This window comes from Carassius gibelio, chromosome B10 (assembly GCF_023724105.1).
Source record: "Carassius gibelio isolate Cgi1373 ecotype wild population from Czech Republic chromosome B10, carGib1.2-hapl.c, whole genome shotgun sequence".
NCBI lineage: Eukaryota > Metazoa > Chordata > Actinopteri > Cypriniformes > Cyprinidae > Carassius > Carassius gibelio.
In genome coordinates this window covers 1980309-2001758 of record NC_068405.1, presented here as the reverse complement: position 1 = coordinate 2001758, position 21450 = coordinate 1980309, and the positions used below count along the sequence as shown (strand labels likewise).

Genomic DNA, 21450 nt, shown 5'->3' with positions numbered 1-21450 from the left:
TTCTTTGTATCCCGCCACGGTCTAAAACTGCTAAGCGGGTAACCAGATATTCAAAAACAATACGTAATCCCACAATGCACCGCATCGTCGATTTACAGCATTACCTCATCCCATCAGCCACCGCGAGAAGAGGGTGGTCGTCAAGGGCAACGAGCCTTATCTGAAATTGCGGAACGCCCAGTAAAGCCTCCAGCCAATAAGAGACGGCCCGCATGACATCATTGCTATTTTTAGTGGGGCAGCGGTAGCAGATAAGGTTTGTGTCCACGCTGGAGAAGCTCAGAGTATACAGAACTCGCCACAGTGAAACATCTAGACAACACAGCTTGAGCTAAAATAAACAAGAACACTTTTCGGCTCCGCGCTGTTTGTCCACTGGCATCTTTGAGCTGCGCGGCGGTGGAAGAAGAGCGCTCTGTCTGCCAGAAGAAGAAGAAGAGCTCGGGACGCTGCGCGAGAACTTTTACGCAGTAAGTTTCTCGCGGGACGGGGAGTTTACGAACTTTGCGATCCTTCTCGCTTTTGTCTCTGAGAGCGCGGCGCTCGTTTCTGAAACTGGACACTGCTTGAGTTTGTGAAAGACTACTTTTGAACTAAAAAGTTTCGTTTTCTCTTCTATGTCTAGCAAGATGGAAACTACTTTCTACGATGACTCTCTAAACAGCGCTTTCTCTCAGCATGACAGCGCTGCTTTTGGATACAACCACAAGGCTCTGAAACGCAGCATGACGCTGAATCTGACCGACCCATCCGGCAACCTGAAGCCGCACCTGAGGGCCAAAGCCAACGACATCCTCACCTCCCCGGACGTGGGGCTGCTCAAACTGGCTTCTCCGGAGCTGGAGCGGCTCATCATCCAGTCCAGCAACGGCATGATCACCACGACGCCGACTCCAACCCAGTTTCTGTGTCCCAAGAACGTGACGGACGAACAGGAGGGCTTCGCGGAGGGCTTCGTGAGGGCACTGGCCGAGCTACATCACCAGCACATGCCCAATGTCACCTCGGCTCCCCAAACAACCATCAACAACAGCATGGCACCCGTTTCGTCCATGGCAGGCGGCGCGGTGTACAGTTCCTCCATGCGCTCCGACCCGCCCGTGTACGCGGACCTGAACACTTTCAACCCCGCCATCAGCACTGCCAACCCCGCGATGAACTACACCAGTGCCCCGCCGCAGCACACCGTCCAGCACCCGCGGCTTCAGGCGCTGAAGGAGGAGCCCCAAACGGTGCCCGAGATGCCCGGCGAGACGCCACCTCTCTCCCCCATCGACATGGAGAGCCAGGAGCGGATTAAAGCCGAGAGGAAGCGCATGAGGAACCGGATCGCCGCGTCCAAATGCCGGAAGAGGAAACTGGAAAGGATCTCCCGGCTGGAGGATAAAGTCAAGAACCTGAAGTCCCAGAATTCCGAGCTGGCGTCCACCGCGAACATGCTGCGCGAGCAAGTGGCCCAGCTCAAGCAGAAAGTCATGAACCACGTCAACAGCGGCTGCCAGCTTATGTTGACCCAACAGCTGCAGACGTTCTGAGAAGAACCGAAGGACATTTGAGTTAACTTTAATAGACGCAAGGGACAAAGTTCAGGGGCTAGATGTCTGCAAGCCCGCGCGACTGCTGGCATTAGCCCGCTCGGACCGGCCGCGTGCCGTAAAAGGATGTCCTGACTGGACTTTTGGGGAGTGCAAAACTTCACGAACTCAGTCCGACAGAGACAGCGACAGAGAGCATGAGACTCACTCTGTTACACGCTTTACTTTTTGACAAGAAAAGAGACTTCTTGTTCACTTAGACCAGGTTGTGCATGGACCCATACGCTTCAGAGGAGCGCTCAGTATTATAGGAGTAAACCGTGGACGTGACTGCCGTACAATAGGGATATAAATGTCTGGCTCACCAAGCAGGAAGTTGTGTCCGCTAAACTTGTGATAAAAGCTGCCTGACTTCCGAGTTACATGTTGTACTTTTTGTTCTTAAACTGAATGGAATTGACTTTTTCTTTGAGTTAGTCCCAACTTCAGCAGTTTCTTTTCCCGAAAAAGTTCATTAATGAGGTTTCACTCATTGTTATATGTAAATAAGATCAACCACGAGTACTTAAGTTTACCATTTGTAAAGTACAATATAATTTTCTATGTTTGTTTTCTGAGCACCTCAGAAACTAATCAATATTTATGAACTGTAATAAAGTATGTCAAACGAAAAACTCTCTGTTGTCCTAATGGAGTTCGTGTGTGTGTGTGTGTGTGTGTGTGTGTGTGTGTGTGTGTTCACCAAGACAGACTAGTAGTAACATGTTTTGGGAGAGAATGCTTGTTTAGCAAAATCCACATATGAATATACAAGCAGAGGATGTAAAAAAAGAAAAAGGAAAGAAAAAAAGTCAAAAACAACATTTGAACCCATAATAGTTATTCAACAGTAGCATAATAATGACAGCATGTATTCTGATTTTTACCGGGCTAATATATATATATATATATATATATATATATATATACACACACACACACACACACACACACAGGAAAATGATTAGACCTAACTTTCAAATGCAACAACACAGCATCTAACAAACAATCATCATACAATGTAGAAGTAAATCTTAGAAACAAAGTATTCATTTCTATAATCATGGGTAGCCTATATTATTGTGTCGTGTTTGCCTACAAAGGTGTTCATAAAACAATTTCAGCAGCAATCCTCTGCACCAGAAGAGGGCGCCGTCGGCTTGCATTCTGTTAATCTGAAGCAGTTCTTTTTTCATTTTCTTTTTTATTAATACCAACTTTCGTAAGATAATAGTTCATTACATATCAACATTACGTTCAAAAATGTAAGCTTACATGCAAAGCACCATTTCGATTTTTTTATTATTATTATTATTATTATTAAAACAATAAATGATTTTGATTTAATTTACTGCGGTGAATATGAAAGTTTGCAAGAAGTAATAATAGCATAATTGTTAATTATTAATAGCATAATTATTATTTAACCTTTTCGTATATTAAAGAAGCCAAAGAGTGCATCCTTAAAAGCAAATAAACCCTGGGTTTCTCTGAAGAAGCCCCTTGGATAAACGACGAGTTTCTTTTGTGATTTCAGTTTCTTGGATTCTGCTCAGAGACTTTACTTCTGCTTGAAGAAACCAGTCTTCTCTGACTACAATACATGACAGGAGGTGAAACATATCAGAATTTATTTTCACCTAAAATATCTAAAATAAATAGTAAATTAAATTAAAGACTATAATATACATGCATAGAATTATCATAATTGATCTCTCGTTGGTCAAAAACATATAAAATATTTTAATTCCCATTTATGATAGCAAGCCTGTATTGCCTCGTTTTTTTTTATTTTTATTATTATTTTTGACATGTGTCACCACACAGAAAGGGGCCACCAAAAAAATTCTAATTTAATATTCAGGTCACCAACACAGATTAATATTTAGTATCTTTTAGATCCTCTTATTTCACTGCCCAAATTTAGCAAGCGATGACATCATACCGGAAAATCGGCACCTACCTATCCATATAAGGCAAGCGCGCCATCGGAAGACCTACGCCATCTGAAGGTGGGTGTGTATTACGGGAAGAGGAACTCCTCGGCTCAGACTGATCTCCACAAGATTGACAGACAGACCTTTATTGCACTTTTAGTTTTGGGAACAAGGGTATTGATAATTGAACCAACGCATGATCAAAATTCAGTAACTCAAAGTCAAGCAAGGACTTTCCTAGAATTCATATATTTTGTTTACAAGAAACTATGAGCAAAGTGTCACTGAAAAGCGACCTGCTTTATAGCTACTTAAAGTACAATTAGGTTACACAATGTCATGTGGTCATACATATATCATGTTCAAGTTAAACAAGCCTAAAGCTATACTAAAGGCAGTAAATGTTCTTTTTTAAGATGGCAACACCATAGCGAAAATAAAGAAATAAATTATATATATGTGTGTGTGTGTGTGTGTGTGTGTATTCTTTTATATGCAATTAGATGAACACTGAAGTAAATGTATTTGTAGTTACACGTAATGATGAAGTTGCAACTAATTACACAAAATAAATGCAAAAGTCACAAAACATGATTAAAAAAATAAAAGTGTACTTTTAAGTACACTAAGATGGCTTCTTGTATTTTATTAATTTGAAGTATTATTACAAGTGCAAATTAAACACAATTGATCTCACTTCTTTTTCACAAGGGTGGTAATATCTGAAAAACGGCAATGTTGTTCTTACACTAAACTCAAATACAAAAGACAATCCGTGTCATGGTTACAGTATCCATGCAGCAGGTCTCTTGTAAAATTAGATACAGCAGGAAATCAAAACAGAGAAATTGACTGTGAATTTTATAAAAAAAAAAAATATAAATAAATAAATAACATGTAATTGCCAAGATAAATTACCAATGTTCCTTTTATTGATTGATGGTTTTAAACATTAATCATTTGTATCAAGATGTTACAAATCTTTATGCAGATTTTTACTTTTGTTTACTTAATAGCTTGTTGCCGAGATACAATTTGTTCTTAGTGATAAAGACAAGAGAACTAAGTTCTTTCAGGAACAGCTCTGCTTTTCCAAAGCTCTCTGCTTTCCCTCAGAGGCTGACATGGGTTCAACCAGCTTTACCAATCCTTATGCGATTGAAGTAATTCAGATGAAGAAGAGCGAGCTGGTGAGTGGCATTTTGAATACAGAAGATTTGCTGGATCTCCTCATTTCAAATGGCGTTCTTCAACCCGACAGCCGAGCGCTGATGGCCAGCATCTCTGCGCGAGAGGAAAAGAACTCCAGGATGTTGAACGTCTTGATCTCGAGAGGAGAGCGTGCCTGCCGCATCTTCTTCTACCCTTGTCTGAAACGAGTTGAACCTGACCTTTACCAGTACATGAGAACGTATGTAGCTGGAGTTAATGAGGGCATTAGAGATGCACGGAGACAGCTGATAGGATATCTGCTGGAGAAGGACAAGCAGGGTCTTGTCAAATACTCAAAATCCAACAAGGATCCCACTCCCGAAAGAATCCAACCAAAGTCTCTGACGAATAAGGCTACATCTTCAACAGAACAAGTCAAACAAACCCCCAAAACTGAAAGTGAGCATGATGCCATCGTCAAAGCCGTAACCTCAGGGGATCTACATCTCCTCCAGGAGCTTCTCAGAGGATTGGATGTCAATACTGTTTTCTCCTCCACTGATACTCTGCTGCACCTCGCTGCTGAACATGGTAAGGAGGCCATTGTGTATTTTCTGCTCAGACAAGGGGCGAAACTGAACCTGAAGGACAAGGAGGGTCGTACTTCTCTGCACAGAGCGTCAGAACGAGGCCGCACTGCTGTTGCTCTGGCGCTTGCGAAGGCTGGTGCAGACATCCATGCTACGGACCTAATATCAAAGACTCCTTTGCATCTGGCTGCTCAAAATGGACATGAAAATACGGTTAAAGCTCTAGTGAATGAGGAAAAGAAAAGCCTTAAGAACCAGACAACAGTTCTGCACATGGCTGCCATTGAGGATGACGCAACACTGGCAGAGGTTCTTCTGCGAAACGGCGCTTTAGTAGATGCTAGAGATGGCCAAAGGAAGACGGCTCTCTATCACGCTGTTCGGCACGGAAATGAGAAAACTGCCAGTGTGCTGTTGAAGGCCGGAGCACAGGTGGACTCTGTGATCGTGGACGCTGCTTTTGAGCTCAACAGGAAGTCTCTATTGTCTCTGTTTTTGCGGTATGTCCAGAACTCTATGTCTCCGAATGAGATCACCGCTGCTCTTTTTAAAGCGGTACAGAATAACTTGGATGGGGTTGTGGCTGCGCTAATTGATCATGGTGCGGATGTTAATATTTGTAACGAGCTTGGATACACACCTATGCTTCTAGCCGCAGAGCTGGGGAATGCTGAGGCCTTCAAAGTGCTGGTCTCAAAAAAGGCTAGACTCGATGAGAGACTGCCAAACCAGATCTCTGGGCTTCACCTGGCTACCCAAAGTGGCAGTATGCAAATAGCACAGGTAAATGACTTTTTAAAAATTTTAATTAATAAATAACGAGTCTGCATTTGGGTTCATGGAAGATTTAAGAGGAAAAACACAATAAGCAGGATAATAGACAATAAGATTTCAAACACACACACACATATATATATATATATATATATATATATATATATGTATATATATATATATATTTAGGGCTGCATAAATTAAAAGTATGTTAAACAAATAATTGAATGCTTTACTGAATTTGATATTGATACTGATATATTTTATTTTATTTAGATTTACTGTTTCATTCAGAAATAAAGAGACTAATTGTCATTAGTCTCTTGAAATTGAGAGCCCAGCCCAAGTCTTTCATTTACAAAGAAAAAAAAAGGCAATAATACAATCAATGTACCATTAAGTAATAATACTAAAATAAATCATTACTTAGTAGAGGGGAAATATGATGCAGCTTACAAGATAATCATTTTCATGATTATATTTTAATATATCTACTATAAAATATTACTATTATATTATAACAATATAATATAAATAAATATAATATTTATTTATAATGGCAAACAAACAAACACAAAATAATGATCTAATTTAAGAAAAAAAAAAGTTTTTTTTAAATTTATTTTTAATTTAAGAAATTATACAGCTGCCTTTACATTTAGGGTCCTTTGCAGCGGTGCATTTAAACGTTATCTAAAGCATAAGGCAAAAATAAATGCAATTTTTCTGGGTGATGAAAGCTGATGTCATCATACTTGGGGGCATCCTCCTGGGTAACAATGTAATGTTAAGTGATACTTATTTTAATAATACATTTTCAATCTTCTCTCTTACCCCAGATATTGTTGGATAAGGGTATAGACCCCAACATCAATGGCCCTAAAGATCAGACCCCTCTCCATCTAAGTGCATTACATAACCAGCCAGCGTTGATGGCACTGTTGTTGCGTGTGGGGGCTCAGATTAACGCCATCACACAGGATGGGTTCACTGCCCTGCACCTCGCCAGCCAGAGCGGCCACACCGAAGCAGTCGCACAACTGCTAGAGGGCAAGGCCGACATCCACGTCAAGGACAAACAGGGAAGAACAGCCCTGCACTGGGCGGCATCGCATGGTGAGGTGGGCGTCATACAGCTACTACTCACTTCTGGGAGTGAAAGCAATGCCACTGAAAAAGAGAAGAAGACCCCACTGCACCTAGCTGCAATGGAGGGACACACCAGGGCAGTTTCAGCGCTGCTGGCTGGTAAAGCTAAAGTTGGAGCTAAGGACATGGATGGCTGCTCTCCTCTGCATTATGCTGCTCGAAACGGGAAGGAAAGAGCAGCTAGAGTGCTTCTCGCATCTGGTAAGCGCAAGATTGTGGATGATAAGAACGTGTGGAGGAGGACTCCTCTGCATTTAGCTGCAGAGCATGGTCATGAGCTGCTGGTGGGTCTTTTACTGGAAAACGGTGCAAAGATCAACTGCCTGGATAACAATAAAGATACACCGCTGCACTATGCTTGCCGTGATGGCCATGTTGGAGCAGTACAGAGACTACTAAATTGGACAAATGGAGAACGAGCTAACCTACAGGCAACTAATAATGTGAATAAAACAGCGCTTCAGGTGGCAGAGGCAGAGGACACACAGGCTCACCAAAACATTAGCACCCTGCTAAAGAAGAAGATGTTCCTTGTGAAATAAAACTAAACCTGTACTGTAAAACTGGAGAATCTTAAATATGTTTTGTCAGAAAGTCAGGTAGAAGTCACCTCAACCAGTTAGCAGCTTCCACTTTTTGCATTATCAGACTGATTTTTAGAAATATTAAGTTTAAAGTGAAACTGTTATAATTAGCTTGATGTAGCTATACTAATATTATCTAAATTATTTAATGGATATAACGCTTTCTTATCAATGATCCTCTAATAAAGCATTTCATAGTTTCGTCAACAGGTGTCACTGAAACACAGCCTTTAGGAACTTCGACATGAACATGATCCACATTTAAAATTTTACATGGTATATATCCAGCTAAAAGTGTGTTCCAGAGGTTTAAATTAGAGATTGATTATTCATGTAATTTTTGCTCAATGGAAAAATAATCTTTTGGTTTACAATATATATACACAAAACATGTTTCCGGGTCGATGTGGATAATTTAATGGAAAAACAAATGTTATATTTAAATTAATAATTGTGATTATTTATATATATATATATATATATATATATATATATATATATATATATATATATGTATATATATATATATATATATATATATATGTATATATATATGTATATATATATATATATGTATATATATATATATATATATATATATATATATATATATATATATATATATATATATATATATATATATATATATGTATATATATGTATATGTATATATATATGTATATATATGTATATGTATATATATATATATATATATATATATATATATATATGTATATATATATATATATATATATATATGTATATATATATATATATATATATATATATATATATATATATATATATATATATATATATATTACTTCAATTAAAATAACAATAAAAATAATACAAGTTTTAATTTTATTGTCCAACTGTTTATTATTTTGGGAGATTTTCATATACACAAGAAGAAATGGTCAGGATCCAAGCCAAATTTTATTCATTTTCAAGAGAAGACAAAGGACTACTGCACCAGTTTGGAGAACATTGTAAATAAAAAAACAAGGAAGAATTGTCAATTTTTAAAGAATATTTAGTTTTTTGATGAATCAGTCAATGGTTTGTACACTCTGGCATGTTTTTTTCTGTGACTTAATATTTAAATTTATGTTTATTATTGTATATTTCTGCTTTCTGGTTAATAAAAGGAATAATAAAAAAAGACATGAACATGATCTTAAATACATGGGAAAATGAATGCAATTTCTGACGTTAGATTTACGCACAAAGCAGTAGAAAAGGTTATGTAAATTTGATCTCATTTTTTACTCTAATACACAACATATATTTCCTTTTAGAAGTCAGTTTCTGTAAACACATAGCCTAACTTAAAGTCTTGCTTACAAAAGCTACTTAACATTAATCTATCCATGCCTATAATGGCAGTTTTGGAGACAGAATTCACAAAACTATTATACTTTATGATGGTTCTGTTGAAGCCATAAAACGACACTTTTAGAGAAAACACACGTTTTTGTTATCGGACGTTTGGCTGAAAACCCAAATGGTTCTTGTGACAACTACACTTCATAAATCGATATAAACGTAATATTTGATACCTTTGGGGTTAAAAGATTGACATAGGTTGAAATACCGCGTCACGTGACCGTCGTCCATCCTTGTCACGTGACTCTGTGTTGACGGAAATGCTTCAGGAATGGCGAGAAACGAAGAGAAGCAGTTTGGAAAACTGAATCGACTGTGGCTCCAGAAAGAGAGAGTAGGTATGAGACGCATTTATGATTTATTTACACCAAGTTAATTGCCCTTAACGACGGAAAACGCAAATTTCTGCGCATACCAGCGTGTTCTCGCATTATTTTGCTCATGGTCAGTTTGCAGCATCATGCATCTGTATTTTTATTACCAGAGGGTCGCATCAAAGATGTTCACGTATCAAGGCCAAAGCTTGTAAGAAATCTCTTTTGTTGCCATACATCTTTTATCATTTCCATGAGCCCGCTTGTCATAAATGACAACAATGTCTTTTTAATGGACCTCTTGTCACGCCGGCAACATTAAACTCCGTGGCAGCAGTTAAAAAGTGGATGCGATGCATCAAAAAGGAGATTACTGTCTGTAGATACTGGTCATACTGTCAAAAGTACTGAAAAAGTAGGAAAATAGTACCATCTGTCGGCGTAGAAAGGACTAAAGCAAGGCACAAAAAAAGAAAAAGAAAGAAATACTACTATTGAAACGTCTAAATTATTCAAATTAAAGGAAGGTGTAAATTTCAACCACTGTGTGCATTAGGCCTACATGAAATAATAACAACTAATTTCCAGTTAATATACATTCAAATTCACTGATTAAATTCATAATTAAATACAAAGTAATTTTTAATAAAGCAAGTTTTTAATACAGAGTAACTGAGAATAATACACATTTTAAAAGTTATGGTTCTGATTCCTCAAAACAAGTCTGGTAACTCAACAATATTACTAATTATTTTAGTACTTATTCTGAAACAAACACTGTTCTTGTAGTATTTACTGCCCTCAGCAGTCTCTTGGCAAATATGATTCACAACAGTAAGTTTCTAATAATATTTTCTAATTTGAGTGGTACTGGTGGGAATTTGTGAAAAATTTGAGCATGCCACTGCATCATATCACACATGCTGCAGGTGGCCAATCGTTTAGCAGGGGTGTTTAGTTCCAACCCTGCTCCAACACACATACAAATAAGCCTAAATGACTTAATTAGGTGGATCAGGTGTGTTTAATTAGTTACAGTGACAACATTTTTGTATCCTGGTTATGTAACTGTTACATTAGGACTGTACAAATAAAAATCAAATACGAATGTCATGCACATCAGTAAAGCCGGTTTCGTAGCTTGTCTGTGAACAACGGCTCTGGGGTGTGTTTCCCAAAACCATGGTTGCTAACTAAGTTAGCAATTTCCCATTGCCAACCAACTAAGTTGCTAACAGGTTAGCAACTATGGTTTTGGGAAACGCACCCCTGTGTAGTAAATGCTGCTCCATGTGAAAGCAAGTGATAGAGATTTACTACTAATCACAGAACCGGCTTTACTGATGAGATGCGCATGGTAATCGCATTCAATTTTTATTTGCACAGCCCTACATTACATGTATTCCGTTAGATATGATGACCTATGGTGGACAGATAAGAGGTTACGTCCTAACATGGTAACAAGCTTGAAGCCTTACAGTTCAGTACGCACAGTGTTTCCCATACATTGATTTATAAGTGGAGCCCAACAAAAGTCTTGGACTTTGTTGAATTATCATGAGCACTGCACGTTTCAAAATCAAAACACAGCATGAGTGTTTTTATATAGAGATGTTCCGATACCCTTTTTCTCTTCCCGATACCGATTCCGATACCTGGGCTCAGGGTATCGGCCGATACCGAGTACTGATCCGATACCTGGGTGTATATCTGTATATACAGCTGTATATACTACTAGCCCTGTGTAAATTGCTAGAATTTTTTTATGGTGTGCTTCAGACAGATCCCTCAATAAAACATGAACAAATACATGGTGAACTACTGTATTTATTACAGTATTTTTATTATCTAACATGAATTTGACAGTATTATTTATTTTCTTATGCAAAAAAGAACTTCAAATGCAGCCAAAAATCTAACACCGCAAACTAAAAAAGGTATTTAAGTTTTACAATATAACTGTATAAAAAAACTGCAACAAATAAGTCTAGGAATATAAAAAAAGATCTATTAATCAGATAATCTCTTTACAACAAAACAAGTAAAAAACAAGCAACCATCTAGGCATAATTATTATTATTATAGAGATGTATTATTATTACTGTAGGCTACAACAGTAGCTTTATATATTGTCAATTTACTCATGTAAACCAAACATTTATTTTAATGGGCTGCCATGAAGATCTTTGAGTGTCTGTGTTTATGATATGACAGTATTCTCAAATGAAACGGTAAATTCTCATGAAGTGACGGTTTATGCGTTCGTGTCCTCATGACACACAGCAGAGACTACAAAACAGCGAGCTCTCGCGCATCTGTGCCAGTCACCCACAGAGATGTAGATTTTGCGGGAGTAATATTTAAATAGTATTTTGCAGTTTAATATTCACAGACACTAGTATATATTCGGCTACTGTCTGGAGCCCTGCGTTTTGACTTACACGGAAGCGACTGAACGCAGTTGCCGGTACTGAATATACTCGAGAGTCTGTAACTACCGGTACTACAGAGACATACTGCTAACCACTGATCTATAATATAGTAGCGGTTTCACTGTCTTTTGGCAGTTTAGAATGTGATGAGTGATCCAGTCATATATAGATAAGGGCTGCTAACGCGTTTTCATTTCTTCTTCGCTGCTCTAAACAGGGGTTGCTTGTGGCAACACAGCACAACTTCCTGTGTTTTCAATGCATTTTGAGCAGCGAAGAAGAACCGTGCAGCGGTTAGGCAAAGCTTGCGGTCATAACTAGGTCTTTTTTAAGAAAATGGTATCGGATCGGTATATGGGTTCATGTACTCGCCGATGCCGATGCCAGAATTTGTTGTGGTATCGGAGATATTTCCGATACTAGTATCGGAATCGGAACAACTCTATTTTTATATCACTGTATCTCTGAAGGAATCTTACTGTCTTTAGAAAATTTTCGATGTCATGATCATTTAATCTTGCATGTAATGGCTGATAAAGCAGTGTTTGTGAGCGGAGCACTGTTTTTGTACAGCCATTAGCGGGGAAACCACTATTTTTACCACTTCAATAGCACCTCCTGCTGGCAGAGAATGAATTTGCACACACACACACACACATATATATCCCCTGGGGGAAGTGTGTAGTGCTGTAGAAAGTGTAGGTCTGTGGGAAACTCTGAAATAGGACGATTTTAAATTACATCAACTGGGTCAACCCAATGTGCATAAACTGTATAAATGATGTGAACTATATCAGTTATATTAGATGAACTTTGTGGTTGTACAAATACAGCACATTCATTGCATGTCATGCACAATCCAAGTGGAATGCATGGTTTATTTGATCATGAGTCTCTCACATTTGTGTAGGAGAAGACTTCTATCTGTTGAATATTTACGGCTTTGCATCTGTATTTTGCAGCAGTCGCTGTTATCTCACTACCCAGACAGGAAGATAGATGATTTCCGTCAGCATCATGATGAACTGGAGACCCAATAAAAATGTTTCCTAAAGAAACTATGCTGGTCCCTACCTGCAAATGCAAGCCTTCAGAACCTCGAGCATTTGCCAAGAGGAGGCAAGATTCAGTCCGCAATTAAAAAGCACCTGTCAGTTTATGCTAGTATAGTACCAGTCTTTGTTTAACAATGCCAAAATTTGTTGAACATTTACTCACTCTCAGGCCATCCAAAATGTAGATGAGTTTGTTTCTTCAACAGATTTTGAGAAATTTAGCATTACATCAGTTGCTCACCAATGGATACACTGCAGTGAATGGGTGCCGTCAGAATGAGAATCCAAACAGCTGATAAAAACAGTAATCCACAAGTAGTCCAGTCCATCGGTTTACACCTTGTGAAGTGAAAAGCTGCGTGCTTGTAAGAAAGAAATCCATCACTAAGGCATTTTAACTTTAACCTCTTGCTTCTAGCTAAAATGTGAGTCCATAATCCATAATAAAACTTCTTCCAGTGAAAAAGTCCATCCCCTGTTGTCCTCTCACCCCAAAATCATCCTTCAAGTTTCTTTAGAACTACAGCTGGGCGATAACGATAATTATCGAAATATACTTTTCCTTGATAAAACGATAACAGTATTTAGTTAAATGTTTGATATAATGTTTATGCATCAAAAGCTGATCGAAACAGCACTACTCATTTGAGCTGTGCCACACGGACCATCTATTCACTCGGCTCGAAGTTCAGGTGGCGGCACTGCGCAAGCTCACTAGAGTAAAAACGTTTAGTTGGTGATGATGAGTAAACAGCATTGTGAGATCCAGTGTGAAGCACTTGACATGGCTTAAAGTTCTCCGGCACCGTGCCAGATTTCCGGCATGCAGCTTTTGGGAAAAAAATTATCCTACATTTTAAAAAAGCCCTGATGAAGGGAGTCAAAAGATGTCCATCTAGCGCATATTTACATAGAAAAGCTAATTATACAGCAGCAGAGCTTTGCAAACAGTTCAAAGTAATCATCTCATCTCCATAAGAACGATATCATTGCCAGAACATATTTACCAGGATTTTTGAAAAGTTCCTTTTCACATGAGCTATTAATTGTTACTTAGCAGTAATTTAGCAATGAAGACTGCATGTGTGAAAGGGGCTAAACTCTTCCTCTGTATATGTTGTGAATTTTAATTAACATTCATCTGGAAAAACAGTGTGCATTATCTCACTAAATTTGTAACGTAAATAATTTATAAACCTTTGCCAACACAAGCGAATACATCAACCTGTGTCCAAATATGCCATGCATTGTACATCGCGATTTCTAAATAAGTTTATGTCTGTGGCCAAATATTGAAATGTAATTGATTTAAACATTTTTTTTAATCACGCTGTGAAGTGAAACGTCACCAGGCCGTAGACGCCCTCTGCAGGTGTTGTTCACATTATGTTTCGTATAATGTATAGCCATATTACATTATGTATTTTAACAGTATTGTTCGATACAGTTGTGTAATTTCTTGGTTTTGATATTTTATTTTATTTTTATTTTGATATATATATATATATATATATATATATATATATATATATATATATTTATTTATTTTATTTTATTTTATTTTATTTTTTTTTTATAGTATTCAAATGTTGTCTTGTTCTAGTGAACCAAGTATCTGTATTTTGTCTCATCTTTATGTCTATGATACAACTTTCATTCTTCAGGTCAACCATATGTTCATGAATAAGAAAATCAGTCTAAATATAGAAAGCAATAACTTTAACATAGTATCCCTTCAAATGCGAACATACATTTTCATTTGCATCTTAACTCAAGCAAGTACCATCAAATGTGCATTTCTAAGAGACAAAAAAGTAATATTAGTAAAATTATTAGGCAACACAAACCTGTTTCCTGTTTGAAACAATATCGCTAAGGAACAATGAATAGAAAAGTGTAAATAATTTCAAAACATGAGCATTAGCAATGTTCTGACCATAAAGAGTAGTTTAAAAGAACAATTAACAGTTTGGTTTCTACAATTTTTACTTTGGATCAAACCTCTGCCTTTAAAGCTGAAAGAAATAAAGTTTTGACATTTATTGTTATTTTTATTTTTCTAAATAGAGTCCAGCCCTATTTAGAACAAGTTTTTGTTTATAAACAGTGCTAGATCTAAATATATTTTTCTCCTGATCCTAGGGACTTAAGTCGTCAGAAATTAAAAAAAATCCATAATGATGGATTTGTTTATTACAAACATTCCCCTTTTCACTCACAAGCTTTTAAAGGGGTCATATGATGTGATTTCAAGTTTTCCTTTCTCTTTGGAGTGTTACAAGCTCTCCGTGAATAGATAAGATCCATAAACTTTCAAAGACTAAAGTCTCAAACCCAAAGGGATACTATTTATAAAAGTCCACGCCCTCCTAAGGTGGCTCAATCTACTGTAACACGCCCCCACATGTTAACATCATGTGGGAAGATTTGCGTAACGCCACCCAAATAGTCACGCAAAGAAAGTAGGCTTAACTTTAGTGCCGCTGCCAACACCATCGCCATGTCGTGGAGTCGCTGTGTGTTTCATTGTAAAATCGTAACTGCTTTGTTTGGCCTTCCAAAAGAGGACACAACTAGAAATCAGTGGTTAAGTTGTATTTACAACACTTCAAAAACAGTTCAACAGTAATATTCAGATGTGTGCAGCACATTTTATGGAGGACTGTTTCCTGGTCCTCGGAGAGTAGATTACAATGCCGACTGTTCTGGTTCACAGATTTTTAGTACGTTTACATATGTAAAGAATTTACCACTGATGATTCAAACATGAGTTTTGAGCAGTGTAGAGTAGCGCTTGTTTGACGTTTCTCCGATCTCAAATGCAGACATGGTTTTATGTTTACGCAGTCCGATATGCAACGCAACGCGAAAAAGACAGTATAAGTCATTATAAATAGTCCCCACTTGATGCAAGAAATGCCTTGTTTGTAATGGGTTTCATTTGTTTGTCTCTTTGCGCCAGGACAGGGCATCACAGGATTGTGAACGGTGTAACATTTCTGTCACATGCTTGAGGTATTCGACCAATCACACCAAACACACTGGATAGCTGCCCAATCAGAGCACACCTCAATTTTCAGAATGAGGAGCTTTGTTAAAATCTATGCATTTCAAAAAGGTTGGACATAGAGAAGAAACAATAATGTACAGAATGTGGTTTTTTTGAACCTTAAACTGCATAAACACATTTCATTACACCAAATACACAAAGTAATGTTCTTTTTAGCAACATCATATGGTCCTTTGTTGTGACGTTTTTATCAGCTGTTTGGACTCTCGTTCTGACGCCACCCATTTACTGCAGATGATCCATTGGTGAGCAAGTGAAATTTCTCCAAATCTGTTCTGAAAAAGATTCTAATTTTTGGGTGGACGATTCCTTTAAAAGTTACATCATGACCTACATTTGTCCTGATGTCATGATGTCAGTACGTATGCTGATTGTATGTACGCAAGCATATTCAAGAACCTGTGGTTAATGTAAATCATATATATGTCAGAATTAATGTACACCCTACTATAGGCAAAATATAAACCTAAATAGGAAAATAATGTGCAAATAAATGTAATATTTTTTAGCTAAAAAAATGTGCCTTCACATTCCAAGCGGCCCTTACAGAGAGGAAGAGGATGTTAATGAGGACGTCAAACCAGAGGAAGCAGGAAACCGCATATCTCACACTTAAGAACTACGCTCGCCATCAGCTCCTGCTCCGACCCCCCCAAACCAGGAAGCTTCAATCCGTGAAATTATTCATTATGCAAATTAGCTTATTTTATTATTATTATTATTATTATTATTATTATTATTATTATTATGCTGCATATTTACAGGGATAGTTCACCCATAAATGAAAAATTGTCATCGTTTACTAACACGTAAAACTTTGGATCATCTACGGAAACACAAATTAGGATATTTTAATGAGAAAGCCCATTGAAAGTCCGGTTAACCAAAACCAGAATCGACCAGCTTAAATATAAGTATTTTTGTGGATGAACAGATTTAATTTGCGCACACAAGAACCAGTGAGGTTTGTTTTTAGCCTGTGATGCACAAAAGTCTGTGTTTATCATATGGGATTTGCTATATGTTTGTGTGTTTTATAAGTAAATAAAAGCCTATATTTACACTGTTCATCAAATAAGGAGTCCCTTCAGAAGGCTTGGATTAATCTTTTATATAATTTGTTTTATATATTCCTAATATGGATCTTTTAAAATTTTGGTTACCTGTGCTTTCAATGTATAGACAGAAACCTCTTAGGTTTCATTAAAATATCTTAACCTGTAGATGAATTTATTGGTTTGAGGGCGAGAAATTTGACAAAATTTATGTTTTTTGGGGTAAACTATCCCTTTTAACATTTGATATTCAAAATATGTCTGATGAAAGCATGGAAGTGAAACTTGAAAGTAAAACATTTTCGAGTGAAACCTGAAAGCTGTACATAACCTGTGTTTGTGTGTTTATACAAGTTGTCTTATTACGGCTATGAATGTGTTAAGCAGAGTTACGAAGAGAAAGGAAATGGCTGAGATGTGGTTAAGAGCAAAACTCTGAATGGGATATAAGTGATAACTTGTCAAAAAAACAAAATAAGAAGTGTTTACAGTTAATCTGAGAAATACATCTTTGATATACATAGTTTCAATTTCAACCACAAAGCTTTTTTTACAGGTTGATGCCACATTTTAAGTGACATAACATTCTTTTCACATTATATTCACTTGTACCTGACAAAATAAGTCATTTACTAGTTTAGAAAATACAGAACACTAAACACTGATCTGAAGACAAATTAATGAAATGGTTCAAGAACGGCCTTTAAAAAAATAAAATTTAATTAAAGCATCGTGATGTAAAGTCAATTCAAGAATCCTATTAGCTGAAAAATGCTTTGAACTTAAAAGTGTACAGAACCATTTATGTGAGAGGATTGCTATACAAACCCCAAGGTTTCAGATTGACATGAGTTTTGATCATGCGTGCACCGCAACCGGCCTGATTAGAATGACTGCGAGACTTTTAAAAGTTCAGTATTTGCAAAGATGCTGAGTCAGAGAGAGACAGAAAGATTTATCTGTGTTCACCCCAAAAAATACACAATTTTTCCAACAGTTTGGTAAGACAACTAGGGCTTTGCGCCGCAGCCCACGGTCCAACCCCAAAACCCCTCATACATCAGCAGCAAGAATTGCTTAGCAGACGACACTTCTGGGAACTGAGCGAGAGCAGAGCGCTGTTACCAAGCAGCAGTGGTGATGTCTTACTCATTCAGAATGCCTTTGTGTGACTTCTAGCACCATTTTGTGCTACATTCGCTCACACGGCAGACAGGGTTTCCCATACCTGTGAGGTGAAGTTAGAAAACTGATGCAATACTGCTCACGTCAGTTGTCAAATGAGCAAATGCTTCCCCTATGGAATTTGCAATAAAGATTTTTTGTCATCCATGACATTGAATTGCCTTGGAAACGGCTTTGCTTGCAGTATACGTTTTGAATTCCCCACAATAGTGCAATGACTGGTCATGACAAGTGTGTATTTGAATACATGTTTTAATGTAATCGAAACATGGTTATTGTATCAGACTCACTGAGTTCCCTATTGATTCATTATAGTTAATCTTAAAATGGAAAATTTGGACACTTTTTGTACATACTTGTTCCGCATTTATGTGCTTATTAAGGTAATTACAAAAAATGGGTAATAACTAGGTACTAACCTTGAACCACCCAAACCTAACCATAAAATATTTAGTTACCTTATATTACCCAGTAATTTCTTAAATCTAAAGTATATAGCATTTAAAAATATTCAACTTTCAGTTTTAATTTGAGTTATTTTAGTACTCCCAAGTTAAACTGAAAATCAGGAATGTTGCCTTAGCAGATTGTTGTTTGTTTATTTATTTATTTATTATTTTTCAATTAAAGTTTTTTTTTTTTTTTAAGTAGTTTTTAGGCTAGATATTTAATTCAATATTTGTATATAATAATTGTATTCTAAAAGTTTTTAGTTTAAAATGTTTCACAACATTCAGTAATAATCAGACCTCAACAATTATGGTAAGTTCTTTAATTACTGGCTCTTGCAGCATCATGTGTGCGATATGATCACAATATTCCATTTGACGATTTTTGTGGCATCACAGATATGGGAAATCATAACTTGATCCACTTTTGCTTTTGCTCATGGCAGTAATGCAAATTTCCACTGTTGGGGAGTTTACACTGCAGTAGCTGAAACTCCTCGAATGCAAACAAGCAATGACATGATACATATCCTTGGACTTAAAAGAAGGCAGTACTTTTGGAGAAAAGGAGCACAGAAAGGTACCCCGTTGACCAATTTATGACAATACTAATGCTTTAACATTCTTCATGATGAATAGCATGAGAAGTGGGTGTATGAGATTGAGGCCAAGCTACTGATGAAAATGGCTGATTTTTCCGGGAAGGCCTAACACTGATGACTTGCAAAAGGTTATGCAGCAGGTTGAGGGGTCTAAGGTAATGCCTTTTCCTGTCTCGCTTGGTTTCAACCACATTTTTCACCTCACTGTCATAGCCTTAACCATTCTTATACAGACCCCTAAGATTGCATACTGCAAGAACGAAAGCGCACGAACACCCTCATATGCGCAGACAGACCGTTTCATGTGGCAGCTCCTGTTGTGTAGTGGTATCTGAAATTGGGTTTACTGAAACTCATTTTCCGCTGCATCACTGTTTACAAACACTTAAGCAAAACTCTAAGGTTAGATAGCATATTAGATGGAAAGTTATTTATTTAACAGTTGCGTTAAATGCATGTTATTATTGAAAGTAAATGGTTCAGTGTTCAGCATATTTTCAATTCAGTTTTATTACTACAGAACCTCTAAGGGGGTGTTTACGCATCACTGTTTTCAACTAAAAACAAAATCTTGTATGCGTTTTTGTTCATTCGTTTACACCACAATGCCAAATTGGGAGCTTGAAAACAAAATTTTGAAAACCGTTTTCAAAGTTACGCTGACTTTTAGCATCTACATGTAAACAAACTATCACATCAGGCACATGCAAATTAAAATGTGTTGAGTCTATTCGCTTGTTAAGTCAAAATGCAAAAGCACATTATTTTTATTGTTTTTTAGTGTTATTGACAACTACTGGTCTGGCATGCATAATACAGCACTTTTAGTTGTTTTCATGGATTCAAGTGGAAAAAATATATATATAACTTTTTCATGAGACCACAACTTTATTGGGAAAATGCAAAACTTTTGTGACTAAACACATAAGGATTAAAGGGATAGTTCACCCAACTGACCCTCATGTCATTCCAAACCCGTAAGATCCCATCTTCTGAACAGAAATTACGATATCTTTGATGGAATCTGAGAGCTCTCTGACCCGCCATAGACAGCAAGGATATTACCACGATCAATGCACAGAAACCTAGCAAGGACATTGTTAAAATAGTCCATGTGACATCAGTGGTTCAACCATAATTTTACGAAGCTACAAGAATACTTTTTTTGAGGGTAAGTAATTAATGACAGAATTTTCATTTTGGGGTTAACTAATAATTTAAAACATAAATTGCTGAAAGGGATACTCCAACCCCAAAGGAAAATTTTGTCATTAATCACTTACCCCTATGTTGTTCCAAACCATAAAAGCTTTGTTCATCTTCAGGACACTGTTTAAGATATTTTGGATGAAAATTGGGAGGCTTGTGACTGTCCCATAGACTGCCATGTACGTTACACTATCAAAGTCCAGAAAAGTATGAAAGACATCGTCAGAATAGTCCATCTCAGGGTGACCAAACATGCCATTTTCCCAAGACACATCCTGGCCAGGATTTCTATAGCCCACCTTCTCACACACCACGATTGGTAGATTACGTACAATGTCTGCATGTTATGGGTCAAACGATTATTACCTTCATAAGTATGAAAACAGGAAGCCAAAGTAAAAACCTGGATATTTTAGGCAATATAGAAACCCTGGCCAGGAAGTGTCCTGGGAAAATGGCACGTTTGGTCACCCTAGTCCATCTGCCATCAGTGGTTCAACCGTAACATTATGAACCGAGGAGAATACTTTTTGTACATACAATGTTTGAAAAAAAAAATGACTTTATTCAACAATTCCTCTCCTCTGTCTCTCCCCAAATCACTGTAGCACCATTTTGGCGAATCTGAGCTGTACGCAGGTGGCATACGCTTTACTGTGTCTGCCCGCGTACTGCTCAGAATGCTGTAAGTCACCATTTCTATTAAGTTTAACCATGTTTAATATCTAATAAAAGAAAAATACAAAAAGCCAAGGCAAAAAATCTGCACACCAAACAAAGAGCAAAGTTCAAGGTCATTGGAACTGTCGTTTATTCCTGAAGATTTACACAGAGGTGACAGCAAAAACAAAAAATCGCACAAGGTCCCCAGATAATACTAATCCCTAAGAACAGGGTTGTAGTGTTGGAATCTTGAGCTGAAGATAGTTC

General features: G+C 37.3%; 2 protein-coding genes and 1 long non-coding RNA gene across 4 annotated transcripts; all 3 read left to right on the top strand.

Annotated features, from left to right (window-relative positions):
• Positions 1-249: 249 nt before the first annotated feature.
• LOC127966190 (transcription factor Jun-like) lies at positions 250-2209 on the top strand. The gene is made up of 2 exons (XM_052567028.1): positions 250-470; positions 626-2209. The coding sequence occupies exon 2, from the start codon at positions 630-632 to the stop codon at positions 1533-1535; it is 906 nt and encodes a 301-aa protein (XP_052422988.1). The 5' UTR covers positions 250-470; positions 626-629; the 3' UTR covers positions 1536-2209.
• A 2390-nt stretch (positions 2210-4599) lies between these two features.
• LOC127966199 (CARD- and ANK-domain containing inflammasome adapter protein-like) lies at positions 4600-7894 on the top strand. Its single transcript, XM_052567037.1, has 2 exons — positions 4600-6036; positions 6867-7894. Exons 1-2 carry the CDS (start codon positions 4636-4638, stop codon positions 7716-7718), a joined length of 2253 nt encoding a protein of 750 aa, XP_052422997.1. The 5' UTR covers positions 4600-4635; the 3' UTR covers positions 7719-7894.
• A 1427-nt stretch (positions 7895-9321) lies between these two features.
• Positions 9322-17394, top strand: LOC127966200 (uncharacterized). 2 transcript variants are annotated; one of them, XR_008155560.1, is made up of 2 exons: positions 9322-9483; positions 15913-17394. It is a non-coding gene; the product is annotated as an uncharacterized LOC127966200 (long non-coding RNA). The 2 variants fall into 2 exon arrangements; XR_008155559.1 differs by having other exon boundaries at positions 9322-9487.
• Positions 17395-21450: the final 4056 nt, after the last annotated feature.